Source organism: Peromyscus eremicus, chromosome X (genome assembly GCF_949786415.1).
Source record: "Peromyscus eremicus chromosome X, PerEre_H2_v1, whole genome shotgun sequence".
In the NCBI taxonomy this organism is placed as follows: Eukaryota; Metazoa; Chordata; class Mammalia; order Rodentia; family Cricetidae; genus Peromyscus; species Peromyscus eremicus.
In genome coordinates, this window is record NC_081439.1 from 11532802 (window position 1) to 11559403 (window position 26602).

At 50.9% G+C, this 26602-nt stretch overlaps 3 protein-coding genes across 4 annotated transcripts; 2 read left to right on the top strand and 1 right to left on the bottom strand.

Annotated features, from left to right (window-relative positions):
- The first annotated feature begins 2360 nt into the window (after nucleotides 1-2360).
- Magix (MAGI family member, X-linked) lies at nucleotides 2361-8316 on the top strand. 2 transcript variants are annotated; one of them, XM_059250653.1, is made up of 5 exons: nucleotides 2361-2487; nucleotides 3323-3469; nucleotides 5483-5565; nucleotides 6512-6687; nucleotides 7765-8316. In XM_059250653.1, exons 1-5 carry the CDS (start codon nucleotides 2439-2441, stop codon nucleotides 8048-8050), a joined length of 741 nt encoding a protein of 246 aa, XP_059106636.1. In that variant the 5' UTR covers nucleotides 2361-2438; the 3' UTR covers nucleotides 8051-8316. The 2 variants fall into 2 exon arrangements, with proteins under 2 accessions (XP_059106636.1, XP_059106635.1); XM_059250652.1 differs by lacking the exons at nucleotides 2361-2487; nucleotides 3323-3469 and adding exons at nucleotides 3479-3662; nucleotides 6182-6418 and having other exon boundaries at nucleotides 6512-6680; nucleotides 7758-8316.
- Nucleotides 8317-11611: 3295 nt separating this feature from the next.
- Nucleotides 11612-15085, top strand: Plp2 (proteolipid protein 2). Its single transcript, XM_059250868.1, has 5 exons — nucleotides 11612-11848; nucleotides 13199-13351; nucleotides 13456-13551; nucleotides 14023-14113; nucleotides 14518-15085. Exons 1-5 carry the CDS (start codon nucleotides 11753-11755, stop codon nucleotides 14535-14537), a joined length of 456 nt encoding a protein of 151 aa, XP_059106851.1. The 5' UTR covers nucleotides 11612-11752; the 3' UTR covers nucleotides 14538-15085.
- Nucleotides 15086-15124: 39 nt separating this feature from the next.
- Nucleotides 15125-25269, bottom strand: Prickle3 (prickle planar cell polarity protein 3). Its single transcript, XM_059251257.1, has 9 exons — nucleotides 25170-25269; nucleotides 23974-24059; nucleotides 22943-23126; nucleotides 19458-19571; nucleotides 18844-18981; nucleotides 17732-17935; nucleotides 17453-17639; nucleotides 16400-16699; nucleotides 15125-15904 (listed from the first exon to the last, which is right to left on the bottom strand). Exons 1-9 carry the CDS (start codon nucleotides 25209-25211, stop codon nucleotides 15303-15305), a joined length of 1857 nt encoding a protein of 618 aa, XP_059107240.1. The 5' UTR covers nucleotides 25212-25269; the 3' UTR covers nucleotides 15125-15302.
- Between the last annotated feature and the right edge of the window lie 1333 nt (nucleotides 25270-26602).

Genomic DNA, 26602 nt, shown 5'->3' on the forward strand with positions numbered 1-26602 from the left:
ACCTGCAGGAGATAGGTCTCTCCTTCTACTGTGTGGGTCCTGGGGACTGAAATCAGGTCATCATGCTTGGTGGCAGCAAATGCCATTACACATTGAATCATCTGGTCACTATTTTTTTCCTTTGGTTTTTCGAGACAGGACTTCTCTTGTAGTTTTGGTGCCTGTTCTGTATCTCGCTCTGTAGCCCAGGCTGGCCTCGAACTCACAGAGATCCGTCTGGCTCTGCCTCCTGAGTGCTGGGAGTAAAGGCGTGCGCCACCATCGCCCGGCTTACTTTGATTTTTAGACAGAGTCTCTCTATGTAGTCCTGGCTGTCCTACAACTTGGTATGTAGACCAGGCTGACCTCAAATTCACAGATTCTCCTGCTTCTGCTTCCTTAGTGCTGATATTAAAGGCATGCACCGCAAGATATTTTGCCTGCATGTATGTATGTGCACCACATGTATGTCTAGTACTGAAGAGGCTAGAAGAGGGTGTGAGTTCCCCTGGAACTAGAGTTACAGACAGGTGTGAGCCACCATGTAGGTGCTGGGGATCAAACCTGGTCCTCTGGAAGAGCAACAAGTACTCTTAACTACTGAGCCATCTTTCTAGTCCCAGACATTGTTTTTCTGAGACAGATTCTTTCTGTGTATCACAGGCTGGTCTTGAACTCACGATTCCTCTAGTCAGCCTCCCAAGTGCTGTAGATTATAGGCAATCACTACCACCACCATGTCTGGCTTCATAGACTTGGTAAGTTTTGAATACAGGATGCTAATAATCACAAAGCTATTATTGTAATCATGATACTGAACATAGCCATCCCATCAAGTGTTTTCTATTATTTCTTTCTAATTCCTCCTTCCTGACCCTGGTCCCTTCTCCAGGCAATCCCTGGCTCACTTTTTGTCACTGTACACCAGTGTGCATTTTACTCGATTTTTCTATAACTGGAGTCATATAGCATGTACTCTTTACAGAGGTGTGTTTGAATTCTTTCACATACTGTAGTTGTTTTGGTGGATTTCTGTTTTGCAGTTCTGGGGATGGAGCCCAGGACCTCAAGCTAAACATGTACTCTACTACTGAGCTATACCTCCAGTCCATACCACAATCATTTTAGTTCAGATTATTCATTCTTTTATGTTGCAATTTTATGTTGAGTTGAGTTGCATTCCACTGTATTTTTTATTTTTATTTTTTATGTGTGTGTGTGTGTGTGTGTGTGTGTGTGTGACAGTACTGGATATGGTAGTATTCAGTGCATTATCTATGCTAGATAAGCACTCTGCTCTCTGCTACATCCCCTAACCTCAACCACATCTTTTGATAAAGTCTCCTGTATCTCTGGCTCTTTTCCATCAAGCTGCGTAGCCAAATAACTTTGGACTCCTGATGCTTCTGCTTTGGCTTCCCAAATACCTGGGATTCAGGACTATGCCACCCCACCCAACATTTAAATTTTTGTTGTTGTTTGAGACAGGGTCTCACCATGTACTTTTAGCTGGCCAGGAGCTTGATATGTAGACCAAGCTGGACTTGAACTCACAGAGATCCACCTGCCTTTGCCTCCCTAGTGCTGGGATTAAGGATGTGTTCCATTACACCCCACTAACATTTTTTTTATTTGTTTGTTTTCGAGACAGGGTTTCTCTGTGTAACAGCCCTGGCTGTCTTGGAACTTGCTTTATAGACCAGGCTGGCCTCGAACTCACAGAGATCCACCAGCTTCCTCCCCAGTGCTGGGATTAAAAGTGTGTGCCACCACTGCCCGGCAAACAGTTACCTTCAAACCAAGAAACAAACAAACAAACAAATATTCGGGACCAAATTGGCCAGCTCCTTGATATTTCATTTTCCAGTTTCCAGAACAAGAGGAAGTAAATTTGTGCTGTTTCAGCCTTCCACTCTGTAATATTTTGTTATGGCTGCCCAAGGAGAAGGCGACAAGAAACAAAGGCTTCATAAACACTCATACTCAAGTCTTTATGGAAAGTGTGCATCCTTTTAGATAAGTACTCAGGAGTGGAATAGGTGGATCATATGTGTAGGTTTAATTAGTCTTCTTTCTGATTGTTTATTGTTTAATTTAAAAAAATACTCACAAGCTGTTTTCTAAAGTTAGTATACCTTTTTACACTTCCAGCAGTCTAGTTAAGTTCCATTTCCTGCATATCTTGTTTTACAATTGGTATACTCAGGCTTTTCAGTTTTAACCAGTTCCCAGTTAGAAGCGCCTGGGGCAGAGCAAGGCTAAACTCTGACTTTACAGGCTCCCACAACCAGGCCTCCTCGCCTGCGGCCAGGTAGGTCACCTCGCAGGTCCGGACGCCAGGCCTGGGACTGGCCAGACAACAGCCGCGTCCAGGCCTGGGCTAGGAGCCAGCTGAGCGCGCCCCTGTGCTAAAAACTAGTCACCTGGCTGCCCCGAGTCCACCAGGCGCACCACAGGCCATGGACTCTCGCGCTGGGAACACCGCAGACCCTAGAGGGAGCAGAGGAGGTACTGGCGTGGGTGGAGAAGAGAGAAAGGGAGGGAGACGTCCCAGGCCACCCTGTCTTGCCTGTCGGTTCTTAACCATTTCACCCCCCAAGTGGTAAACATCAGCCTTAGTGCGCAGGCTGTCCTGGCAGCAACCAGGGGCCCAGCAATGGAAACTGTATTTCAGGTCCCCTACAGACTCAAGGGTGTGTGTGTGTGTGTGTGTGTGTGTGTGTTAGAGGGGCACATCAGACTCTGGAGACCTAGCTCATCAAGAAGAACCTGGAGGCAGGCAGTCTGTAGGGAATTAGGAGGGTGGGCGGGGGTGGGGGGGTGTCTGTGGAGGGGGTATCTGGAGATACTTGTACCCTGAGGGGAGGGACACTGGGCCTTTAAGGAAACTCTTGGGTGTAGGAGGGATTGCTTAGCTTACTAGAGGTGAAATTGGGGGCTTCAGGGTTGCTTGCAGGGAGAGGTTTAGGTGGGAGAAGCAGGGTCCCCAGAGACACGGCGAAAGAATTTTGGCATCTAGTGTTACTAGAGGACCGTGTGGTGAGCTCCAAAGAAATTTGTTTGGTGCTCAGAGGTGTCCAGGTCTATTGCTGTCAAATGGCTACCTCCCGGGACTTCATGGGGCAAGGCAGCCGGCAGTGCATACAGATGTGGCAGTTGGGGGATGGTGGTGGTGGTGGTCCCAGGAGAGGAGGGGACTGTTGGCGATCTCTGGAACTATAGGAGTAGCCAGGAATCTCCGTATATCTGGAGGGACATTTCTAGGTCTTTGGACTTAGGAATCACTCAGGTCGGGGCTGCACGGCTCTGGGCCCATGATGACTTGTCTTCTTCTCCTGGGCAGGAGGTGGCCTACCTGGGTCCGGGGGCTCCCGCGCTCGGCAGCTTCTGGAGCGGCTGGACGCACGCCCCCTGGCGGCCAGAGCCGCAGCGGACTTGTCAGCGCTGGCTCGAAAGGCGGGTGCCACATTGCGCCTGCGCCACAAGGAGGGTAGGTGCAAGGACTCGGTAGGGCGGGGCAGGTTTTCCAGCCGGAAGGCCAAGAACTGTTAAGGAGTGTGATTCCGCAGGGAGGGGTTAGGAGGGAGCGAGACCTCGCGAACTAGAGTGTATTCCTTCAGGGTTATTGCGATAGATGAATTTCAGAACATATGTGGAAAGTGCTGGGCTGGGTGGTTATTAAGGTAAGAGAGGCTCGGATTTGGCATTCGCAATCTTAGACACTCAGCAACTGTAGCTACCTGCAACACATACACAAACCAGGGTGTAGGAGGGGGTGGCTGGGAAGAAGGGAGTTAGCAGGAGTGGAAGAGGGCATAATGGAAGTAAGGATGATTTCAATACATTTTATACATGTATGAAATCGTCCAAAACGTCATTTCCAAGAGGCAGCACTTAGGGAGAGGAGATGAGTTCTCTACAAAGCAGTGAGCCTGAAATGCCAGTCAACCTGTGGAAGCTCTGGACACATCAGAGGGAGATTCTTGTTTGCTTGGTTTTCTTGTGTGTGTGTGTTTAATGTTTTTATTTCATTTTATTTTATAGACAGCATCCGTCTCTCTATGTAGCCCTGGATGTCCCAGAACTCATTACATAGACCAGGCTGGCCTTGAACTCACAGAGATCCGTCTGCCTCTGCCTCCTGAGTGCTGGGATTAAAGGTGTGCGCCACCATGCCTGGTTTTTATTTATTTATTTATTTATTTATTTATTTATTTATTTATTTATTTGTGTGTGTGTGTGTGTGTGTGTGTAGGTATATACACATGACTGTATCAGATCTACCTGGAGCTGCAGTTACAGGCAGGTGTGAGCCTCCATGTGTGTGCTGGGAATTGAACTCTGATCTACTGCAGGAGTAGTGGTACCATCTCTCCAGTCCCTTGTTTGGTTTCATGAGACAAGGTCTCATGCTGGAGGCCACATTGGCCTCAAATTTGAGCCAATATTACTGCCTCAGCGTCTAGAATCCTGGGATTATAGTCTTCTGCTGTGGGTAGATCTTGAAAATGTGAGAAATGAAATAAATTTTGTAGGCAAATTAGAGGTTGTAGTCTATATTTTCAGGAACCTAATCTTGGGATGGTAACCTTCCTAAAGGCCTTAGGTACGTTGTTTTTTAAAATTATTGCGTTTTTTTTAACTCTTTAGGTACTGGGGCCAAACTCAGGATGTGGCACATGCTAGGAAGTCCCATTACCACTAAGCTACAGCCACTTAGGGTGTTACCTAATGCATGTAGCCAATGTATTATTAACATCTGGGAGGAAGGCATCGAGTATTCAAATGGATGGTACAGGATTAATTTTTAAGGAGTTGAAGCCAGATGGAGGTGGTGCATGCGTTTAATCCCAGCACTTGGGGAGTCAGAGGCGGGCAGATCTCTGTGAGTTCAAGGCCAGCCTGGTCAATGTAGCAAGTTCCAAAGTTCCAGGACTGCCAGGGCTGTTACACAGAGAAACCCTGTCTTGAAAAACCAAAAAACCAAAAACCAAAACAAACAAACAAAAAAACCAAAAAGGAGCACTGGTTGCTCTTACAGAAGAACCAGGTTCAAGTCCCAACACACACACACGGTGGTTCATGATGTAATGCCAGTTCCAGAGGATCTGACACCAGGCACACAGGTGCTGCACAGACATACATGCAAGCAAAACACCCATACCCATAAAATAAAGTAAAAACAAATGTTTACCTGTTTTAATTTTATGTGTGAATATTATGCCTGCATGTATGTCTGTGTACCACACGCACACCTAGTGCCTATGGAGGCCAGAAGAGGGCATTAGACCCTCTTGAACTGAAGTTACAGACAGTTGTGAGCCACCATGTGGGTCCTGGGAATCGAATCTGGGTCCTCTGAAAGAACAGACGGTGCTCTTAACCACTGAACCATCTTTCCAGCCTCCAGTAAAAATAATTTTGAAAAAGTTAACCCAGGAGTCCCAGGTTGTTTCCATGTCAGCATCTTTTGATATCCCTCTTTGTCTCTTCCATATCTTAGCTGTTAGTGTTCTGGATTCTGCAGATATAGAAGTCACAGACAGTCGCCTGCCTCATGCCACTCTTGTGGAACATCGATCCCAGGTACTACTACTCAGTGCTGTGCTCTGTGTCAACCCTTCGCTCTTGTTGCATCCCCTGTAGCCCAGGGTGGCCTGGAACTTGATAGGTAGACAAGGCTGCCCTCAAATTCATGGTGATCCCTCTCACCTCAGACTCTCCAGTGCTGGATTACAGGCATTCACTTTCTACACTGTGCTGGCTAGTCTTATGTCACCTTGACACAAGCTAGAGTTATCTGAAAGGAGGGAACCTCAATTGAGAAAATGCCTCCATAAGATCTGGCTATAAGGCATTTTCTTAATTAGCGATTGATGTGGGAGGGCCCAGCCCACTGTGGGTGGTACCATTCCTGGGCTGGTGGTCCTGGGTTCTATAAGAAAGCAGGCTGAGCAAACAATGGGGAGCAAGCCAGTAAGCAGCACCCCTCCGTGGCCTCTGCATCAGCTCCTGCCTCCAGGTTCCTGTCTTGTTTGAGTTCCTGTGCTGACTTCCTTTGATGATAAATGGTGATGTGGAAATGTAAGCCAAATAAACCCTTTCCTCCCCAAGTTGCTTTGGTCACAGCATTTCATCACAGCAGTAATAACCCTAAGACATTCACCCAGCTAATTTGTGTATACTCTTGCCCTTATTCCAGCATCGAAGGTCTGAGACTCTGGGGACATGTATGGAGCCACCTCCAGTAACCCAGAATAAGGCAAGCTATGCTTTGAAAGTACCCCAAGCCACTGGTCAATTTTCTGTGGAGCTGGTCCGAGGTCCTGCAGGCTTTGGTTTCACTTTAAAAGGAGGACGAGGTGTATCTGGGCATGCTCCGCTGGCCATACATGGACTGCTGAGGAATGGGCCAGCACAGCGATGTGGTCGTTTGCAGGTTAGCTCTCAGCAGCAGACCATTCATAGATATGGTCCCTGTCCTTGCCAAGTGTTCTTCGTCTGCCCTTCATATGCCACTGTGTTCTTGCAGCCTGGTGACCTCGTCCTCCATATCAATGGAGAGTCAACACAGGGACTCACTCATGCCCAGGTGGTGGAGCGGATACGCACTGGAGGCCCCCGACTTTGCCTGGTACTCCGCCGGCCTCAAGAGATGGATGCCAGAAGGATTGAGGAGGGTGGAGGCCATCAGAAGAAAGGTGAGAGGTGCTGAGTTTCTCAGGGAAGGGAAGCAGGGGTCAGAGAGGGGAAGGAGAGGCTCAGAGGGTAGAAAGGCTCGATCCTGGGTAGAAAGGGTTTGGTGGTGTCAGTGAGGACTGTAGAGGTCCGGTTCCGGGCGGGGCTGGGTTATAGAATTCACAAAATCCGAGACAGGGAGGGGGGCATCCCAGAGTAGGAACTTCAGAGAAAATGCTTTTGAGGTCCTAGGAGAGGAGGGTCTGGGATAAAAGCTGTTTTCTAGCCGGGCGGTGGTGGCACACGACTTTATTCCCAGCACTCGGGAGACAGAGGCAGGCAGATCTCTGTGAGTTCGAGGCCAGCCTGGGCTACAGAGCGAGATCCAGGACAGGCACCAAAACTACACGGAGGAACCCTGTCTCGAAAAACCAATTAAAAAAAAAAAGCTGTTTTTTTGAAGGGCCAGTCTCAGGAAAATGGGGTAAGGATATAGAGACTGAGGACTCTGACGTCTGGGATGCAGTTCTGTGGTCCAGTGCTTGCCATCTGAGAAGCCGTGTGGAGTCCATTTCCCAGATACTCTCTGTATTTGCAGAGTAAGGGGTTTAGTTGTGAGAGACAAGTAAAGGGGGCTGGCAAGGCAGCTCAGCAGATAAAAGTTGCTTGCCACCAAGCCTAACGACATGAGTTCGATCCCTGGGACCGACAGAGTGGGAGGAGAGACTTGGCCCACGCAAGTTGTCCTCTCTGACCTCCATACCTGAGCTTCCCCCATCCAATGTTTCCGCACTGATCAGTAGGTGAAAGGGCAGGGAACCAAGGGGGAAGGAGTGAGCGAGGGGCGGTCAGAAGTCTCACATGGGAAAGCTTCACGCTCCAAAGGTTTCACTTCCTTTGGGCAATGATTTCTGTGGGGCATGTCCTGGATTGAAGAGGTATATCAGGAGGGGGTAATGTCTGGGTTTGTGAGGGAGTGGCACTTCTAGGCCTTGAAGAGATCGTTCTTTAAGGCTTTTCTGGCCACTCTTAGCCAAGGCTCCGGATTTCCATTCCCCACTCCACCACTCAGTCTAACCCCCAGTATTCGCTCTCTCCAGATTGCAGCCCAGATCCTAGGGGAAGCAGGATGACAAAGTCTCGCAGCACTATTTCCCCAGTTCATCACCCGCCCAAGGCCCGGACCAGTCTGGAACCTAGTCCAGAGGCAGTAGCTGTTGGCCACGTGGTTCCTGCAGTGGAGCACCCCACAGAAGACTTGGACGACCGCATCCCTGGTACCCCTGGGCCCTGGCTGGTGCCGAGCGAGGACCGGCTCTCACAGGCTCTAGGGGTTCGGGGCGGGGGCGCGCAGCTCGCTCAGGAAATGGCAGCTGGAAGGCGGAGGCACTGAGCACCGACAGCTCTGTGCTCACTTGGTGAAGTCTCACTTGGTTTTAGCATGCCTGACCGCCAGGCACTAGCTTTCCCCTTAGAGTTTTAACCTGGTCTAGTCCCCTCCCATTGCGCATTGCTCAGTGGACTGGTCCCCACCCCTCCAAGATGCCAGTGGTACGGCCCTGCCGGAGCCCAGAGTGCTCGCACTCCCTCCCACCCCCGCGCGCCTCGGATTCTCCTAGTTCTTTCCCGGTCGGGAGGTAATAAAATAGCTGGATCTAGTCCTGACTCGCCAGGTGCTCTAGGCGGGGTGAGGCTTCCCAGTCCACCCTGGAAGGGAGGGGTGGGTTGATCTGGTTTCGATGAAGGTCCTTTGAAACCATCCGAAAGCTGCGTGTTCATGCCTCCAGATGGATCCTTATTTCTGCTTGCTCCCCAGTTTACTTTGCTTTGCTAACCCCTGCACTTCTTCCTATTCATTCATTTCACGTTTGGAGAACTCATATTATTGCATGTGGCGTGGGGGATGCAGAAGTGGGCCAGCTGTGGGCGTGCCCCACTAGGCTCAGGGTTCCCGCATGGAATCCTTCAGACCCTCAGCCGACAGACATCAAGATAAGCAAATCTAGAAACCTGGCGCCTTCCTCCACCCAGAGTCTGCGGTCTCCTACTTCCTGCTTGAAAAACTAGCTTTAACTGGAACGTAGACTGCTACCCTACTGCTACCCTGGGGGCGCGGGCTGGGGCCCTGGACCCCACGTACGGACAGAGTGGGGAAGGTCTGAGTCAGCGCCCAGAGTGGGTCAGGCTAAAAAGGGCTGTTAGAAATCTTTGGTTCATGCCTCCCCTTTTCCTTAGAAGGTGGTAAACTGCTCTGGGCGGTCCTGGTCTCGGGAAGAGACGAGTTTCCTCCACCCTGGGAGTTGAGTCCTACTGTCAAAAGGCTTATATGGACAACCCGGTAGCCACAAAGCAGGCTCTAGCCCATGCTACAAATGTCCAGTCACCTTTGCTGTTAACCACATCCTGAACACTCAGTCCCATCCCCCAAAGAGGGAAGTTGTGGTCCAAACAGGCAACTTTCGCTCCTATAAGGAGGATGCAGGGAGGGGAGAGAAATGCCAGGACCAGAGTCTCAGGTGGCACTGAGGGTGGGGGTGGGGCAGACTGCAAAACTAAACAGGGACAGCTGGCAGCTGGGCTATAAAGAAGGGAACGCTTGAAGTGTTAGTGCTGAGAACATTGGCGGGCGTGTGGGGGTGACTTCCAGCTACTCATGACTCAGAGTAGAGTGGGAGTATGGCTCCCCAGAAGTCAGGAAAGGGTTCTAGTATATAATTCCTAAACAGTCACACCCAGGGGACTAATATAGTAACCCCAGCCACCATTTCCTTAGTTTAGCTTCATCCCTGCTACTACCTTTAATGGGGTATTTATTTTCATCACGTTACACACCTACTCACCAACTCGGATAGATCGTTTCACAAAGGGGGGAAATGAGGCCCAGAGAGTGCCAATAGGTTGGAGGGGGAGAGCTCAAAGCAAGATCAGCCAAAGCTTGGTTTTGAAACCTTTTGTCGTAATCTCACCCCTATTTGACAAACACCAGCTGAACCTCAACTGGATACCTGCTCTCGAGAGTTCTATGGTGACAGCAGGGAGCAAGACAAAGCTCTGTCGTTGTGCGGCTAGGATAGTGAAAGTAGACTGATGTCAGACAAGAATGGCAGGGATGCACACAAGAGAACTTCTAAGAGAAGTGATAGTTACACAAATAAAAAAGGGGGTTATGCCTGGAGATTGTGTGTCCCTGTAATTCCTCCATGTGGGCAGCTGAGTGAGCTAAGAGGATCACGAGTTCTAAGCCCTAAGCCACCTTGGGCTACACAGTGAGACTGTTTGAAACATCAAACAGTCTGAAAGACAAAGAAAAGGAGGGGTTATGTTGTGGGAGATGGTGGTGGGCTGCTGGCTTCGATTGAAGACATAACGTTTGAAGTGGAACCTGAAAAACCAGAAGCCAAGTGAATGAAAAGCTGGGGGAAGGGCATCCAGTAATGAGAACGGCAAGTACAAAGGCCAGAGGCAGCTAAATTTGCCATGTCCTACAAGTGCAGGTATTTGCCACTGCTTGAATGCATGCACTCAACACTGAGAAAAATGTTTCAACCTTTCCATTACTCAGTCACTCCTTCAACAATGGCAATTGTAAAAGGGAGCTCCTTCATTTGAAAGGGATCTATGTTTGGGGTGGGGGCAGACAGGACCTTCGATTGAATTCGGGCCTTCCAATGATTTCTTTACACTTGAGATGAGTATAAAATCAATGTCCAGAAGACACTGTGTGTGGGGGGGTGTGTCTCCTGATTTCAGAGTCAGACACTAAGATGGCTAGGAGAAATTAATTGCTCAGGAACACAGTGCAAAACGTCAACTTTCTTATCCAAAATTGCTTTCCAAGAACCATCCCCTTACCTTGCCCAGCTCTCAGCAAAAATAGGGACTTTCCCTATTCTTCACCAAAGCTGGCTTGGCCTCTCTTCTCGGAAGCAGAAACCTGGGGGCCAGCACGTCAGCTGAAGACTTCCCTGGAATTGCACAGCACAGAGTAAGCTACTGGCTCCCTCGGCTCTAACAGATTATTGATATTCACTACCCTTCACCAGGTGACCACCGGGTCCTGTTCTCACGCAGCCTTTGCAGCCCTATTGACACATTTCACACCGCACTATCCTTTATATATAACCAAAGCTTCCCAAACTCTGGAAACGGACTGCACCCTCCCCACCCCAGCTTGGTATCATTTGACTACAGCACGTGACCTGACCTAATCAGGAACAATGTTCAATCTTTCTTCATCTCGCTTATTGTGAACATTTACACCATTTCTTGAGGTAATTGAGTTTTAGTACCCCAGATCCTGCAGAGAGTGTTAGGTAATATACTATCTATCAGTAGTTCTCACCTTTCCTAATGCTGTGACCCTTTTATATAGTTCCTCACGTTGTGGTGACTCCCAACCATAAAATTATTTTCATTGTTACTTCATAGCTGTAATTTTGCTACTGTTATGTATCCTAATGGAAATATCCATGTTTTCTGGTGGTCTGAGGCAACCCCTGTGAAAGGGTCGTTAGACCCAAAGGGGTCGCGACCCACAGGTTGAGAACCATTGCTATATATGCAAAGGGGAAAACCTTCTAAAATTCAAAGCACTCCAAATTCAGGAAACATACCTGGTCTCGAGAATTTCGGGTTTAAACAGGGCCTCGGCTGTTCTTTTTTTTTTTTTCAGCCAAGGAAACTGAGTCACTCTATTGCTCTATTGCTTGTTGGCCTTTTGGTTAAGATCAAATGTAGGAAGTCAGATTCGCTCGGTTCGGAGTGGAAGTAGCGCTTTTGCATTTTTTGAAAAGTTAAGGGTCTCTATATCCTTGCACCTGGTATCTGGAGTTACCAGACACTTCGAAGACTGAGGTGTGCACAGGACCGGTACTGTCTTTGGCCGGAGGGCAAAGGGGGCTTCCGGGGCGGCAGCCACCTGGCCCGGCCCCCTCCGGCCCCGCCCGCTTCAGCTAGGCGCGGTGATTCATTCCCTCCTTTGCCCGGGGGCCCCCTTCCCGGCCAGACGGCGGGACAAACGGTTGGGTGTGCAGCGACCTCGAACTCGTGAGCCAGAAAACAGAGCTTCTGCGTCCCAGCGACTCCAGCACACACCATGGCGGACTCTGAGCGCCTCTCAGCCCCTGGCTGCTGGTTAGCCTGTACCAGCTTCTCTCGCACCAAAAAGGGAATTTTCCTGTTTGCTGAGATTGTGAGTGTTCTGGGACCGGAGGGTGGGCAGAGGCCGGGTGTGCAGGCTGGACCGCTCGGTCCTGGACTGTTCGGGTTGAGGCAGACACGTGGCCACGCTGATTGGCAGTGGGGTGCAGGTGGGTGAGTTCGTGGAGGAGGATCGAAGCCAAGGTGCAGGGCGTTCGGTGGGGCATGGGCGAAGTAGTGGAGAGCTGGTGGTGTACTGGTGAGGCGATGAGTCTATAACTTATATTGGGGGTTCGGTGTGGGGGGCGTAGACTCAGTGGACACAGAGAAGGGGTCCTGGGGAGTGGATGTCTCTCGTGGCAGGGCGTGGCCGGCCTGGGCACTGGCTGGCGGGCTGGCAATGCGCCCAAAGGCGGGGCCTGTTGGGGTGGGGTAGAGCTAGTCCCCTAGGGTAGGGCGCTCCACCCTTCGCCAGTTCTCCTTTGCCAGTTTGGGACTGGATGGGAGGTCCTTAGCTCTTTGGATGGTTATAGGGAACTTTGGTTTTCCATCCCCCCTCAAAGTGGACACCGGCTTTCGGTCACTTATAAAAGAGGTGCGGCGCCTTTAACGGAGCCCTGCCCTTCTAGTGTCAGTCTCACCCCTGCCCAAAGGGGTTGCCTGGGGAACCGCACGTCCCTCCCCTAAAGGCATGGACGCTGGCGCCACCAGCGCTCACAAAACACCTGGCAGAGCCACTCCCCTCAGGGAAAGGGGAACCGAAGCACATAATTCTGCTCCATTCTTACTGGGTGACCCTAGGCAAGCCATTTAACCTCTCTATGACTCAAATTTCTCATGTGTAAAATAGAATAGTAGCTAGCTCATTAGACTGTTGTGATGATTAAGCGAAATAAGACATGTAAAACTCTAAGACAATGCTTGGAGAACACAGAGCACGCGAGAGGGGTTTAGCAATTATTGTGTGTCATTTTCTCACTCCTGGTAGTTCTTTGAGAAAAGGAATTTTTTCTTTCCTCCCCACCCCCAACTCTCTCTGCTGAGTGGGCAGAACCTAGGGCCTCGCACGTGTTAGGCAAATGCTCGCAAACGCTCGGCCACAGAGCACATCACCAGTCTTGGGAAGCGGATTTGAGTTTGAGATCTATTCTTTTCTTTTCTTTCATTCTTTTTTTCTTTTTGGTTTTTCGAGACAAGGTTTCTCTGTGTAGCTTTGCGCCTTTCCTGGATCTCGCTCTGTAGACCAGGCTGGCCTCGAACTCACAAAGATCCGCCTGGCTCTGCCTCCCGGAGTGCTGGGATTAAAGGCGTGTGCCACCACCGCCTACTGAGATGCCGCTTTTTTAATTTAAACCGTTGCTCTTAACCCACGGCTGATTGCGGTCCTCTGTCCCCCTCTTAGGTACTGTGCCTGGTGATTTTAATTTGCTTCAGTGCTTCGACGTCAGCATACTCGTCCCTGTCTGTGATTGAGATGATCATTGCTGCTGTCCTATTTGTCTTCTACATGTGTGACCTGCACTCCAAGATATCATTCATCAACTGGCCGTGGACTGTGAGAAGGGGGCCAGCACTGCAGAGGGTGGGCAGCGGGGTTGGGAAGTTGGAATGGTCTGGAGCACTCTGGATGCTGAAATTACCATCTTTTTCCCTCCACAGGACTTCTTCCGGGCCCTCATTGCAGCCATCCTCTACCTGATCACCTCCATTGTTGTCCTTGTGGAAGGAAAAGGCAGCTCCAAAATTGCCGCTGGGGTAAGAGCCCAAGAAGCAGATCCCAAGACAGGAAGAAGGTTGGAGGACCTAGGGGCTTCTGCAGGAGTGTGTGAGCCACACCAGGCCAAAGGTGCTATTGGGGCCAGACTTTGACTTTATCTGCCAAGATCGTTTGCTGTAAAACACGGTCCCGTGTCTGACATAGAGACCTTTGTCAACATGTCAGGCAGGGTACCATCTGCTAGAACTTTGCCTCAAATGTAGTATGAAGCATGCCCTCTACATATGAGCCAATGGGGGGGGGGGGGCGGCTGACCTGTGCTGAGAGGTAACTGGGGAGATGGTGGGGTAGTGCGCATTCAGACTCCTGACCTTTCTTTCCCTGAGGTCCCCTGGTTTCCTAGCATAGGGCTGGATTCATTATCTCACATAGGCCAGTCCCTGGAGGTGGATACAAGAGTCTGAGTAGGTACATCCTCTAATCCAGTCCCCTCGCTCCTATCTTCTCAGGTACTGGGCATATTTGCTACATTGCTCTTTGGCTGTGATGCCTACTTTACCTTCCCTCTGAAGCAGCAAAGACATACAGCAGCCCCTACTGGTAAGAGAGAGAGAGAGAGAGAGAGAGAGAGAGAGAGAGAGAGAGAGAGAGAGAGAGAATGAATGTGTGTGTGCGCGTACCCGTGTGAGTGTGTGCACACACGTGCATGCATACTGAGAGCAGAAAAAGAAAAAGGGACAGGTGTGGTGGCAAATGTCTATCAATCCCAGCACTCAGGCAGGTGGATCTCTGTGAGTTCCAGGACGGCCAGGGCTACGTAGTGAGACCCTGTCTCAAAAAACTTAAAAGGGAAAAAAAAGGAGGAAAAAGGAAAAGGACCTCCCAGGGAAGGGTCTGATTGCCAAATCTGTCCGGTATTGATGTGCCAGTAAATATCCTAAGTGTGTGAGCATTCCTGGCGGTAAAAGGTAGATCTAGCAAAGCTTTCTTTCTTCCTCTCGCAGACCCCACAGACGGCCCGTGATCCTCAGTCACCTGTCTCTGCTACCTGCAAATAGCTCCTCCATCCAAAACTTCCTCTTGCCAGATGTGGTGGTCCGTGCCTTTAATCCCAGCACTCAGGAGGCAGAGACACGTGGATCTCTGTGAGTTCGAGGCCAGCCAGAGCTACACAGTGAGACCTTGTTTCAAAAAAAAAAAAAAATACCTCCTCCTGTTTCCACAACACTCCCAGCCAATTCTCTGACCCCACTGAAAGTGCTTATGGTACGGGAGATTGAACCCAGAGCCATCTGCATACTAGGCAAGCTCTCTCCGCTGAGCTCCGTCCCCTGTAAAAGTGCCTTTGATGGGAAAGTTTTGTCCTCCTCGGTGTGTGTGCCTAGGTCCCATGTCCGTGTCGGTCCCCCCCCCCCCATTGCTCTGCAGTACCAGCAGCTGACATGAGTTCTGCTTGAACCATTCCCCCACATAAGCTACAAGATGAGTGACCCACTACAAATTACCTTTTCTCTCTGTGGGGTGAGCTGTGAAGGGCTAAATAAATAATAAACAGATTGTTAAAATCTATAATGAATAAGTTAATTTTTTGATCAAATGTACGTTAGCATCAGGAGGAGGGAAACTGAGGTAAAGCCATTGGAGCAAGGAAGCCAGGCCTTTTTTTTTTTTTAAAGAACTATTGCATTGTTCCACTAATACAAACAGAGGGTGGAAAGGGGGCCATGACTTAGTTTAGGGGAATCATCGATTATACTGATAGTAGAGTCCCTTCTAACGTTGCCTGCCTTCAAGCCACGATGCAGTTCTTATCTCGGGTCTGGCGAGGCATCACTGGGTGAGACACCTGGACAAGTGGTGGGGTTGGGGAGTTCAAGGTTTCAGTTGTAGTGTCCTGAGTGGTCCTGGACCTGGACAGGTGAGGAGGCAGCGGGATACGTTCCCCTAGGAAGAAGCCATCATCCTCAGAGGACTCTGAACTGGGGCTAGAGGGTGAGCTGGAACAAGATCCTGAATCCGAACCCGATCCCACGTTACATCGATGGTGGCCATGTCTGCCAGGATGGTGGTGGTGGTGGTGGCTCCCGCGGCGCCGGCGCCGGCGTCGGCGGTGGCGGCAGCTGGGGGCCCTGGGTGGGGGACTTCGTGGCCTGCGGCGCTGGGCTGGGGGTGCACTCAGGGTCCGTCGTGGACCTCCCTCAGACACCAAAGGGTCGCGAAAGCTGACACGCGGGGTACTCTGGCGACCAAAGGCATTATCATCTGGGTGCAGGGCAGGATGTCCAGGCGTTTCTGTGGGTGGCTCAGGAGCACTGCGGAGCCCCAGCTCAGGCATAGAGTGGCGGTGAGGGGCCCCTCTCAGAAAGCGGGGGGGCTCGTCTGGGCCTGCAGCTATAAAAAGAAAGATGGAAGACTCGGTATCTGCCTGCTCTATCTGGCCTTTACCTGAGGGAAGACTTGGGAATTTCTTCTTTCCTCTACCGGGACTGGGAAGTGGAGCAGGGGTCAGAGATGGGGTACCCCAAAGTTTGACTGTTGGTGCAGGCTTTAGGTGGGGAGAAGGGTAGGAAGTAAATCAGCATGAGTAGGGAAGGTTTGCTGTATAGGTTGTGGTCTGGGAATGGGGTGGATTGGCCAGAAGGGGACATATCAAAGGCTGGAGTGGATTTGGTTTGAGATAGAATGGAGGGAAATACTTGGGCTCAAGATGGGACCAGTTTAGGTGTCCTATGACCTCTGTGCAGGTGCAGGGCGGACCCAGGGTTCAGCAGACAGGTGGAGTCAGGGCTAGAGACTAGGCCTGAAATGGAGCCGAGAAGGAGGATGGGCCCAGCTATTTGGGAGCCAGAATGCTTCAGGCAAGGCTGGGAAAAAGGCAGGGCTCACCAGGCTCTGCTTTGGTACAGGTGCCTTTGCTGGCTGTCTCAGATGTCCCCTCCGCAGCCGGGAAAGAGGCCGAGGAAGCTGTGAGCGGTGCTGTGACTGTGCCAGCGCTCCAGCTGCGGCGGCCAGGTCCTGCAGCGGTGGTCTCAGCCCCGAGGCTGCAGGCTCGTGAACAGAAGATAAGGCCACGGCGTGGCAGGAAAGGGCGGCCCAGTAGGGCTCGACCGCACCGGCTACAGCAGAAGCAGCGATCTGAAGCGTGCCAGTGTTGGCCCTCATAAGCCATCTGGCCTTGGTCCAGGCCTGTGGGGACCAAGAGGAGGAAGAAAAACTGAGGCAGCATCCATAGGCTATCCCTCTATGGTGGGATCTTAGGAAGATGTGGGGTATTTGAGGTAGGGTACCCTGATTTTCTTCCCCACTCCCAGAAGGGGCCTTTTCTCTGAAGAAAGCAGATAATGTGAGATTTGGCCCTCATCTTTCTTATCCCTTGGAGAGGGGCTGGCAATGGTGCCCTCTCCTCTTTCTTTCCGGGGATGCCCATTTAAAGAGCAGAGATGGGCACTGAGCTCTAATATGTGGGCATTAGGGGTTTCAGGCAACCGGAAGGCTGGATCTGAAAAGAGGCATGCACACACAGTGGGGGCAGGACTTAAGTAAGACATGGATTTGGTGGGAAATAAGCCAGTTTTAGAAGGTAGGGTGAGGGAGGAGAGTGGGAAAGAATAGAGCGTAGCTCTGGGCAGTAAAGGCTTCATTTTCCAGTGCTGAGATCAGAGCGTGCTCTGCAGGTGGATTTAGGTGTGTAGTGGGGGACTGATGTGTAGGTGGAATTTACAAAGCCTGGCACATGGGTTGAGAAGTATAGCTCAGTGGCAGAAAGTCTGTTGAGGACATTGCAAGCCCTGGCCCTGAGTCCCATCTCCTACACCAAAGGAAGGGAGGGGAGGGTTAAGAGGGAAGAGAAGGAGGAGGTAGTGGTGGGGGCGGGCAGAGAAGGCGAGTGGGCCCAGCTGTTCATACACCCATGTGCCCTGCCCCATCACGTTCACCCACCGATGTGTTCCCCACAGCCATCGCAGTACTCGGCATGGCGAGCCTCATAGCAGGCGCAGCAGTGAGGGCGGCTCTGACGCATCACGTAGCGCTGCCCTCCTAGAGAAGCCTCACACTCGAAACAGCAGAAGTGACCCATGTGCCAGTGCCGGCCCTCGGCCTCCGTACATTCCGGGGAGAAGATGATCTGCAGGGCACAGGGCACCTGGGGCCGTCAGAAGAGCTTGCTTCTGCCTCTGTCCACCCTCCATTCCCACCTCCGGCCAGGGAGGCACAAACCTCGTCACAGGCTTGGCAGCGAGGGCGCAAGCATTCGGCATGGTGGCGCCCGCAGTAGACCTTGCCGGCATGGTAGAAGTAGATGAGGTCAACCAGCAGCTCCTGGCATGTGGTGCACACAAAGCACTGAGGGTGCCAACAGGCACCAAGGCCTGCTCTACTGGCAAATACTGCAATGTCCCCACCTCCGATCTGCTTCCCACACTGCCAAATAACAGACAGAGGGATGGGGTCAGCCAAGCATGGGACCACTTGAACCTCTCCCATGGTGAACCTTGTATATTTTTTTTTGGACAAGGTCTCATGTAGCCCAGGCTGGCTCTGAATTTAATACACAGCTGTGGCTGGCCTTGAACTCCTCATTCTCCAGTAACTAGCACCACCTATGGGACAAATTTGAGATAGTTCTCACTCACAAGGAGAAGGGGGACACATAAGAGACTGACTGACGGAAAACCATAAAGATAGGCCTTAACTATCACAGGTGGCCTTACGGGCAATCCTTCCTCTAGGTGTTTGGGGGAAATCTTCAGTGGGGAAATCCAGAGGAGGTCTCAGCCAATGGACCTCACCAAATAGTTTTAAAGACAGGTTCCCACCCACCAGGGATGGCCTTGGAGACAAATTCCACCAACTGTGGAGGGCTCTACCTCAGACTCTAGGATTCAGACTCTACCGCTATACATCGGTTTATTATTTGTTGTTGTTATTAACTTGCATTGTTGGGGATGGGTTTGTAAGTCAGTTCTTTGTTTTGAGACGGGGTCTTACTATGTAGCCTGGGCTGCCCTTGAACTTTCAACAATCCTTCTGCCACAGCCTCCCAAATGTTGAGATTACAGGTGTGAGCCCCCATGCCAGCTATGTGGGTCAGATCTTAATAACAGGTCCCGATCACAAGAAGACCAAAGAGACAGTCCCTGCTCGATGCCCACTGCATGGAGGAGAGGAAGCCACAGAAATATACATCAAGGCCTCCTTAGAGACAACTTGGACCCAACAGTGGTGTCTAGGGGACAGGTTCTATTTGTCAGAGGGCTCTAGAGACTCCCCACTGGGTGTTAAGGAGTAGGCCTCAGGGTCTTCACTTGCTGAGGCCCTCTATAGCTCACCTCCTCGCAGATAGCCCCAGTAATGGTCACCGGGAAGATTCGAACGGTACCCCGTCCCAGATTCTCCCGCTTCCGCTGCTGGCTGAAGGCTCTCAACTCTTTCTTCTCCTCCTCTTCCAGGGCCGTGCAGTACTGTGCCTAGGGGAGAGGAGGAGTCTTCTAGACTTCATCCATGCTCATGGAGTTGACTTCTAGGCATATATATATATATATATGTGGTGCCACCTATTGGAAATACCCAGTCCTCACCTCTTCTCTCAAGGCTTAGCTATGTTTGGTCAAGGAATGTCCCCTTCTGGCTCCTGCTTCCCCAGACCTTTCACTTCAGCTCAGCTCACCTTTTGTTTGTTTGTTTATTTATTTATTTATTTATTTATTCGAGACGGAGTTTCTCTGTGTAGTTTTGGTGCTTGTCCTGGATCTCGTTCTGTAGCCCAGGCTGGCCTCGAACTCACAGAGATCCGCCTGGCTCTGCCTCCCGAGTGCTGGGATTAAAGGCGTGCGCCACCACCGCCTGGCTTCAGCTCACCTTTTCTTAGCTGGCCCTGTCCATTTCTTTCCAGTCACCCCGAATTTGTCCAGGCTGTACCCCACTCCTGGTCTTCTTCACTCACCTCACTGTCATGCGGGGGCAGCTGGTGCAGCAGCTGCTTTATCCTGTATTTCTCCCCAGGACTGTTGACATAGGGGACCTTGTCCTCTGGGAGGCAGCTGAAAAACTGGTAAACCTGGGGGGACATGGAAGGGTGAGAGAAGAAAACAATTACGGTTAGGGGTGAGCCAGGATACAGTGTGGTCACGGGTCCCTGGTTCTATGGGAAAATTAAAATCCCCTGAAGGGCACTTCTCCTGATGCCATCCTCTTTCCCAAAGCCCCTGAATGGTTGAAGTGACCTACAGAGCAAACCTCCATGCCGTGCTTTTCTTCCCTTTACAGTAAAACTTCTCAAGACTTGTGAGCATTCCCAGGCAGTCTACTTCCTCTGCTCCCATTGTATCTTGGGCCCACTTCAGCCAGGCTTCTGGCCCTGCCCACCCGCAAAGCTATTATTAAGGTCACTGGGGACGTCTGCATTGTAAAAACCATTGTTCGGGTCTTAGTCCTCATTGGGTAGACCGTCAGTAGTTCAGGCCCCAGCTGATTACTCTCCCTTCCTGCAAACAGTTTCTTCCTTTGGCCTCCAGAATACCACACAGCCCTGGTTTCCTGCCTTCCTCACTGCCTGTTCTTCTTCTCTTTCAAGTTGTTCCACAACTAGTGGACCCCTGAATATGGGATGGTTTTGGGGCTTAGTCCTTGGTCCTTCTTAGGAACTGCATGCACCTTCGTGGCTGTGACTACCATCTGTTGGCTAAGGTGTCACACAGGCAGCCCTGTGACCTCTCCCCAAGTCCTCGGTACTTCGCCTAGCTAACTAGCACCACGAACTGTGACTCAAACATGCTCAGATTGTCTTTCTTTTCTCTCTTCTTCCCTTCCCTTCCATTTTCTCTTTGAGATGGGGGTCTCCATATGTAGTTCTTGCTGGTTTGGACCTTGCTATTTACATCGGGCTGGCGGCAGCTTCCCGAGAGCTGAGAATACAGGCATGCACTACCATGGCTGCTTTGCCTTGACTTTTTTCATACTACTTAATTCATCCATTCATCTTTAAGGTAATCTTTCACTCTTCACTCCTCTCTCACTCTAACCATTACTGAATATATATGTGTATATATACACATGTATTATACATCTATGTATACATATGTAAATAGGTAAATATTGAGACATGGTCCCACTCTGTAGCCCTAGCTGGCCTGGAACTTGATATGTAGACCAGGTTGGCCTTGAACTCACAGAGATCTACCTGCTTCAGCATCCTGGGTACTGGGACTAAGGGACTATGAAACTGTGCCTGGCTTTCAATTTCTTTTTTTTCCCCCTAGACAGTGTTTCTCTACGTAGTTCTGGCTGTCCTGGAACTTACTCTGTAGACCAGGCTGGCCATGAACTCAAAGATCCGCCTTCCTCTGCCTTGCTCAATTTCTTTTCTTAAAGACTGGGGACTTGTTAAGTAGTCTAGCCCGGGCTGGGTCACATAGTGAGTTCCATACCAATCAAGGGATACAAAGCCCTGTCTCAGAAAATCCTCCCCCAACAACAAAAGACAATGTATCCCAGAACTGAGGCTAGGAGGTATCACACACTCAGTGGTAGCGCACTAGCATGTGCAAAGGCCCACTGTGCTATTCCTAGCTCTATATGTATTTCCAAACCCAAGCCTCACTCAGCAGTCCCCCAGACTATTGACACAGTTTCCTCCTCACTGCTACAGGTGGTTGTTACTGCAGCCAGATACACTGTTGCATGATAAGACAAATCATCTCCCTCTTCTCACAACCCTCTGGAGCCTCTCCCCTCATTCCGAGCCAAGTTCTCCCCGTGACCCCCAGTCCCTCTGACCTTTCCTGTAACTGCTCTCACTTGGCTCACTCTGCTCCGGCTGCACTGGTGTCTCCTCACATTTCCTCACACGGATATGCCAAGCACATCCCTCCTCTGTGTCCACTACTCACTTTGCCTGGACTGTGCCAAGCTCAGATTTCTGCAGCGCTCACGTCTTCACCTTCTTCAGGGCAGCTCAGACAGGGCTTGCCTGGACACTCTATTTATAATCCTGGCCGCCCTCCCTCTCTTCCCCTCAACTTTCTTTTTTTATTCCCCAGCCCTTCTACCGCCTGACACACAGGCATCCCTGTCCACGTGAGAGTTCCATATTTGAGAGTTTAACTAACGAAAGGTATTTTTAAAAGATCCATATGAACTGAACACCTACACACAGATTTTTTTCTTGCTGTTGTTATTTTTTTTTTAAAGATGGGGTCTTATTATTAGTCCTGGATCGCCTGGTATTTTATACAGTCTTGAACTTGTGGTAATCCTCCTGCTTCAGTCTCCCCAGTGCTGAGATTACAGGCATGTATCACCACACCCAGCTATTTTTTCCTAAACACTATCTTTTTTTTCTGGTTCTGGGCTTGATTCCAAGGCCTTGCACATGCTAGGCATATTCTTCACAACAGAGCTACAACCCCAGCTCATAAATAATATAACTTCTTATAGCATTTACAGCATATTAAGTATTATAATCTACAGAAGATTTAAAGTGTATGGGAAGATGTTTGTAGGTTTTATACAAATAGTATGCCATTTTACGTAAGGCATAGGTTATATACATTACTATGCAAGTTTATGTAAGAGACAAGCATCTTTGGAATCTGGTATTCCTATGTAGGAAAATAAGTATCTGCATGCATGTGCATCTATGTGTATTTTAGTGCTGGAGTTGGAATCCAGGGCCATATGCATGCTAGGACAAATGCTCTATCCCTGAACCATACCTCCAGCTTTTGTTTTATGGTTTCTTTCTTTCTTTCTTTCTTTCTTTCTTTCTTTCTTTCTTTCTTTCTTTCTTTCTTTCTTTTTTTTTCCAGAGCTGAGGACCAAACCTAGGGCCTTGCGCTTGCTAGGCAAGCGGCTCTACCAGTGAGCTAAATCCCCAACCCCTGTTTTATGGTTTCTTTACTGTCCTCGGTGCCTAGACATGTCTGACATACAATAAATGCTCAGTAACAATTGAACAAATACATCCATGGTGATGTGATGAACAAAGTACAGATAGACTAGAAATGGGGCTGGAGAGATGACTTCGCTGTTAAAAGTGCTCTCTTGCTCATCCAGAGAACCGGAATTCGGTTCCCAGCACACACATGACAGCTGACAACCTCCTATAACTCCACTTCCAAGAGATCTGATACCATCTTCTGGCCTCTTCAGGCACCCATACACACCTGGTGCATAAACACACACACACACACACACACACACACACACACACACACACACACACACTTTCAAAAAAAGAAAAAAGAAATGGGATGAAAAGTGAACAAGACCCAGAGGAACTGGCCCAGTGATCACTCAGAACAGAGAGACACTGATAGTTGGACCACACTCCAGCATTACTCCAGAAATAGGTTCGCACTCAAATCCATATGTGCTTGCATATGTGTGCACCCACTGGAGAATGAGAGTGGGTGGCCAGCCTTTGGTCACCTGCTCTGGCTTAAGGCCAGGGGGTACCCAGGCATACTCCTCTGAGGCACAGCCTGAGTCGTCATCAGAAATGGAGTGGCGCTGGAAGTCTGAGATGAGCCGGCACATGATGCGTTCGAGGTCCACAGGCACAGTGTGCACTGCATGCTCCTCCCGCGGGCATTTGCAGTGCTGGCAGATCTTTCTGTGAGAGCCAGGAGAGGAGTCAGTTACTAAGGAGTTGTCCACCCGGACCCCTAGGCAGCCCATGTCCGGCAGAAGGGCAGGACATGCAGATTAGCACCAAAGGGCTCAGAGCTGGGATAGAGCTCCGTGCTGGGACCAGGGCTGACAAGAGTTGGGGCTAAGCCAAGGTCTGACTCTGCTTGTGACCAGGCCATGGGACACTGACTGTGCCAGGCTCAGCCTCTGGATGATGACAAGTCTGGAACACAGGGGCCTAGAGGACTGGGGGTTGGTGTGATCCTGGGTGCAGGATATTAAGGGGTGGGGCTTCAGGGGCTGAAGGACATCACCTAACTGTTCCAGCTCTGGTACTTGGGTCAGATTCTCAGGACAACGGGAGCGGGACTCCGGGACTGAGACTGGTGTCACAAATCAAGGCGAAAGATTCTGTACTCTGTGGGGTAACTACCCCTGAAGGCAGGTCTTGTGTTGAGGCCCTGAATTTGTGTATAGGGGGAGTGGGAACATGACTGTGAGTCTGTGGGACTATGGGTTCTTAGACTTTGGGTGCAAGGCTCCGGTAGGAGAGAGTACTGGGTCTAGGAGAAAAGTTCTGAGGCCAAGAAGGGGGCTGAGGGAGTCTGTGGAAAGGGCTAGAAGATCCCTTTAGAGCTGGGACTCAGACTTGGGAGAAGACTCTTTGGGGGGGGGGGCAGGGCTGTGGATCTCTGTTGGGAACAGGTCTCTTGGGAATGAGTCAAGGGGCGGGTCTCTGGAAAGTACTTTGAGGCTCCTTTCCCAACTCTGCTCTGTGGGCAGAGCTCAAGCCTTGGGGCGGGGCTCTGACCAAGGCTAGGGTCACTTACCTCCAGCCGTGCAGCAGGAAGCCTGGGCACTGTTCCCTGCAGGAATTGCAGGGCTGGCCATGAGCAGGGTCCTCGGCTTCGGGAGGCTGTAGTGGGTGAGGGCAGATGCAAGATGACATAAGGTGCGGGAGTCGGGAGGGAGAAGTCAACGCCCGTTTCTCCACTCCCAGGCTCGCAACCGCAGGCTGGGGCCTGTCTCACTGGGGGCAGCGCTGGGCAGGCTGAGACCGCGCCTGGAGCGCGGGGGAGGAGGAAACAATCAAACCAGAGGCAGGGCAGCTGAGACCACTTTCCTGTACGTTCCTTTTTCAGGGAATTCTCCAGTCTGGGCTGGTCTGTCCCCTCTCTAGTTCTCAGACAGATCCGTCAGAGAGAATCCTCTCCCTATAAGAGAAGGGTCCCTAATATGGGCATTCCCTCTCAAGTCTCATTCTGACCTTTTCAACATCCAGTTCCACAAGGTAGGCGTCTGCGAACCCATCCTTCCCTGAAATTCCTCATGAACTCTGGGCAGTGCCCTTCCCTAAGAAGTTCTGCTGCCCCTCCCCTAAACCCTGGTTCCATCTTTCCTACCTGAGGAACTGAGGAGTATCTATCTTTAGGACCACAGGATGTTCCATTCAGAAATCCCCAGCCCAAGAAATCTTTGCCTTTACCCTTCGTATTTGAGGACTATTCTCTTCTTTGGTCCAGATTCCATCTTTCTTGGTTAGAGATCTTTCAAAGAAAGAGAGGAAATCCTCCTATCTAGGAAGTCAAAAGCTTCCAAACTCCGATGGAAGCCTGGAAATCTCATACTAAATCTTAGTTTATATTGACTTTTGGTACTCACAAGTGAAGGGCCCCCACTCTCATTTTACAGTCCCCCAATGTAAGCGGTTCCTTATTCACAAACTCAGGACGTCCCTGCCCAACCTCAAATCCCAAGACTCTATTCTTTTCACAGGAAAGGGGGGGTGCCCCCAGATTGCAGCGGGGATAAAAGTGTGAGATGTGTTAGGGAGTTGAGCCACCATATCTACACGTTTCTGCATCCACGAGTGTGCTTCGGTCCCAGCGTCCAAGTCTAGGGAAAGCTGGAGAAGGGAATTTCCAGGCCCTCCTTGGGGCGCCTCCCCTCTGTCCGAGTGCCTTGCCCCCTCGCCCGGGCCTCAGTTTACCCCTGACCCCCACCACTGCCCTTGAGCCCTGCTCACCGCACGCCCGGAGCGGCGCCTCCGGGACCCACGCGCGAACATGGCGCGCCTAGACAGAGTCAAGCTCAGCTGGGTCAGGCGGATGTAGTCCTCCGGGCCGCCAGGCCACGGCGCGTCCGGCCTGGCAGCGCTATTCCGTAAACTTGACTCCGGGGTGGGAGGAGCACGCCTCGTAGGGCCCGCCCCCCGGCCTGGAGTGTCTAAGTCACCACCACGCGGGCCCCAATGGAAAGGTTAGTGAGCGTCCTGCTGGAAAGCCTGTAGTTGGGAGTTCATCCCAGGGCTAGAGCCAGAGCGAGGTGTCAGGAGGCTGAACCTCCAGTGTCCCTCCGGGGCCACACAGCCTTTAGAGTTTGAAAGCTGGAAGCGGGCAAGGTTGGACGTGGAGGCATGATGGTATACTAGAGTGCTTGCTTGGACGAATAATGTCGATTTATCTTGAAAGCTTTGGGGGGCAAGGGTCAAAGCCACCTCTTGGTCCCTTCCCAGAGTCTTTTTGAGGATGGATGTTACAAGAATGGTTCCAACCTCATCTTCAGTCCTAGCTGGTGCTCTGGTGCTCTCACGGCCCTAGGCCTATTCCATTTTCAGAACCAGACCTGAGATTTATATGGAAGAGACTGAAGTCACTGGCCAGGTTCCGAGGTCTGTTCCACATCTTCCCAAGGCATCCACATCCAGCCACTGTGCTCACGGACACCAGCCCAAAGAAGTAGGTCTTAGAGCTCTCCTTCCTGCTCCCCTATTTTTCTATAGCCAGGTAGATCTCACCTTTCCTGAGCGCACTCCCAGAGCTGGGTCTCTCTTTCCTGCTCTTGGCATCTCTGGGCCTTGGGGCTAGGAAGGGGTCAAGTATTGGCAGCCACAACTCAGAACTCAGGCGCCTGAGTGGAGTCTTTAATTAGGCATGAGGCAGCAATTGGTCAGACAGGCCTTTCATCTTGGGCGCCCAGGAACTCCCCCTTCCACACCCCCCAACCCCATTACACACAACCCTGTCACTTCCTGACCCTTGTCCAGGGAGAAACTGGGGTCAGGGGAGGAGTATGTTCATCTGTTAATCAGCCTCCCCACCTGGTAGGTCTCTGGTTCTCCTGCTTAGGCTGAGGCAGGAGACAGCTACCACAGGACCCAAGGGCTTGGGTAGGATGAGGTCTTGTGGAGTCTCCCTAGGTTAGAGAGCCTGGAGAATATGAGAAGACTTCACTGGGACCAGGAAGGGTGGTGGCTAAGGGATCAGCACGAGGACCACACCCTAGAAAGGCTCCACGGTCAGCAATGGGACAGCGAAGAGGGCTAACTCAGAGACTGGGAATACTTTGTAGCTACTGGGGGATGAGCTTCCTCTGGTTTCCTCTCCTCTTGCCTCCCCTCCCTTCGTCTGCACCCCTTAAAAAAAGACACACTGAGAAGTCAGAGCCGGGTGGGCTAGG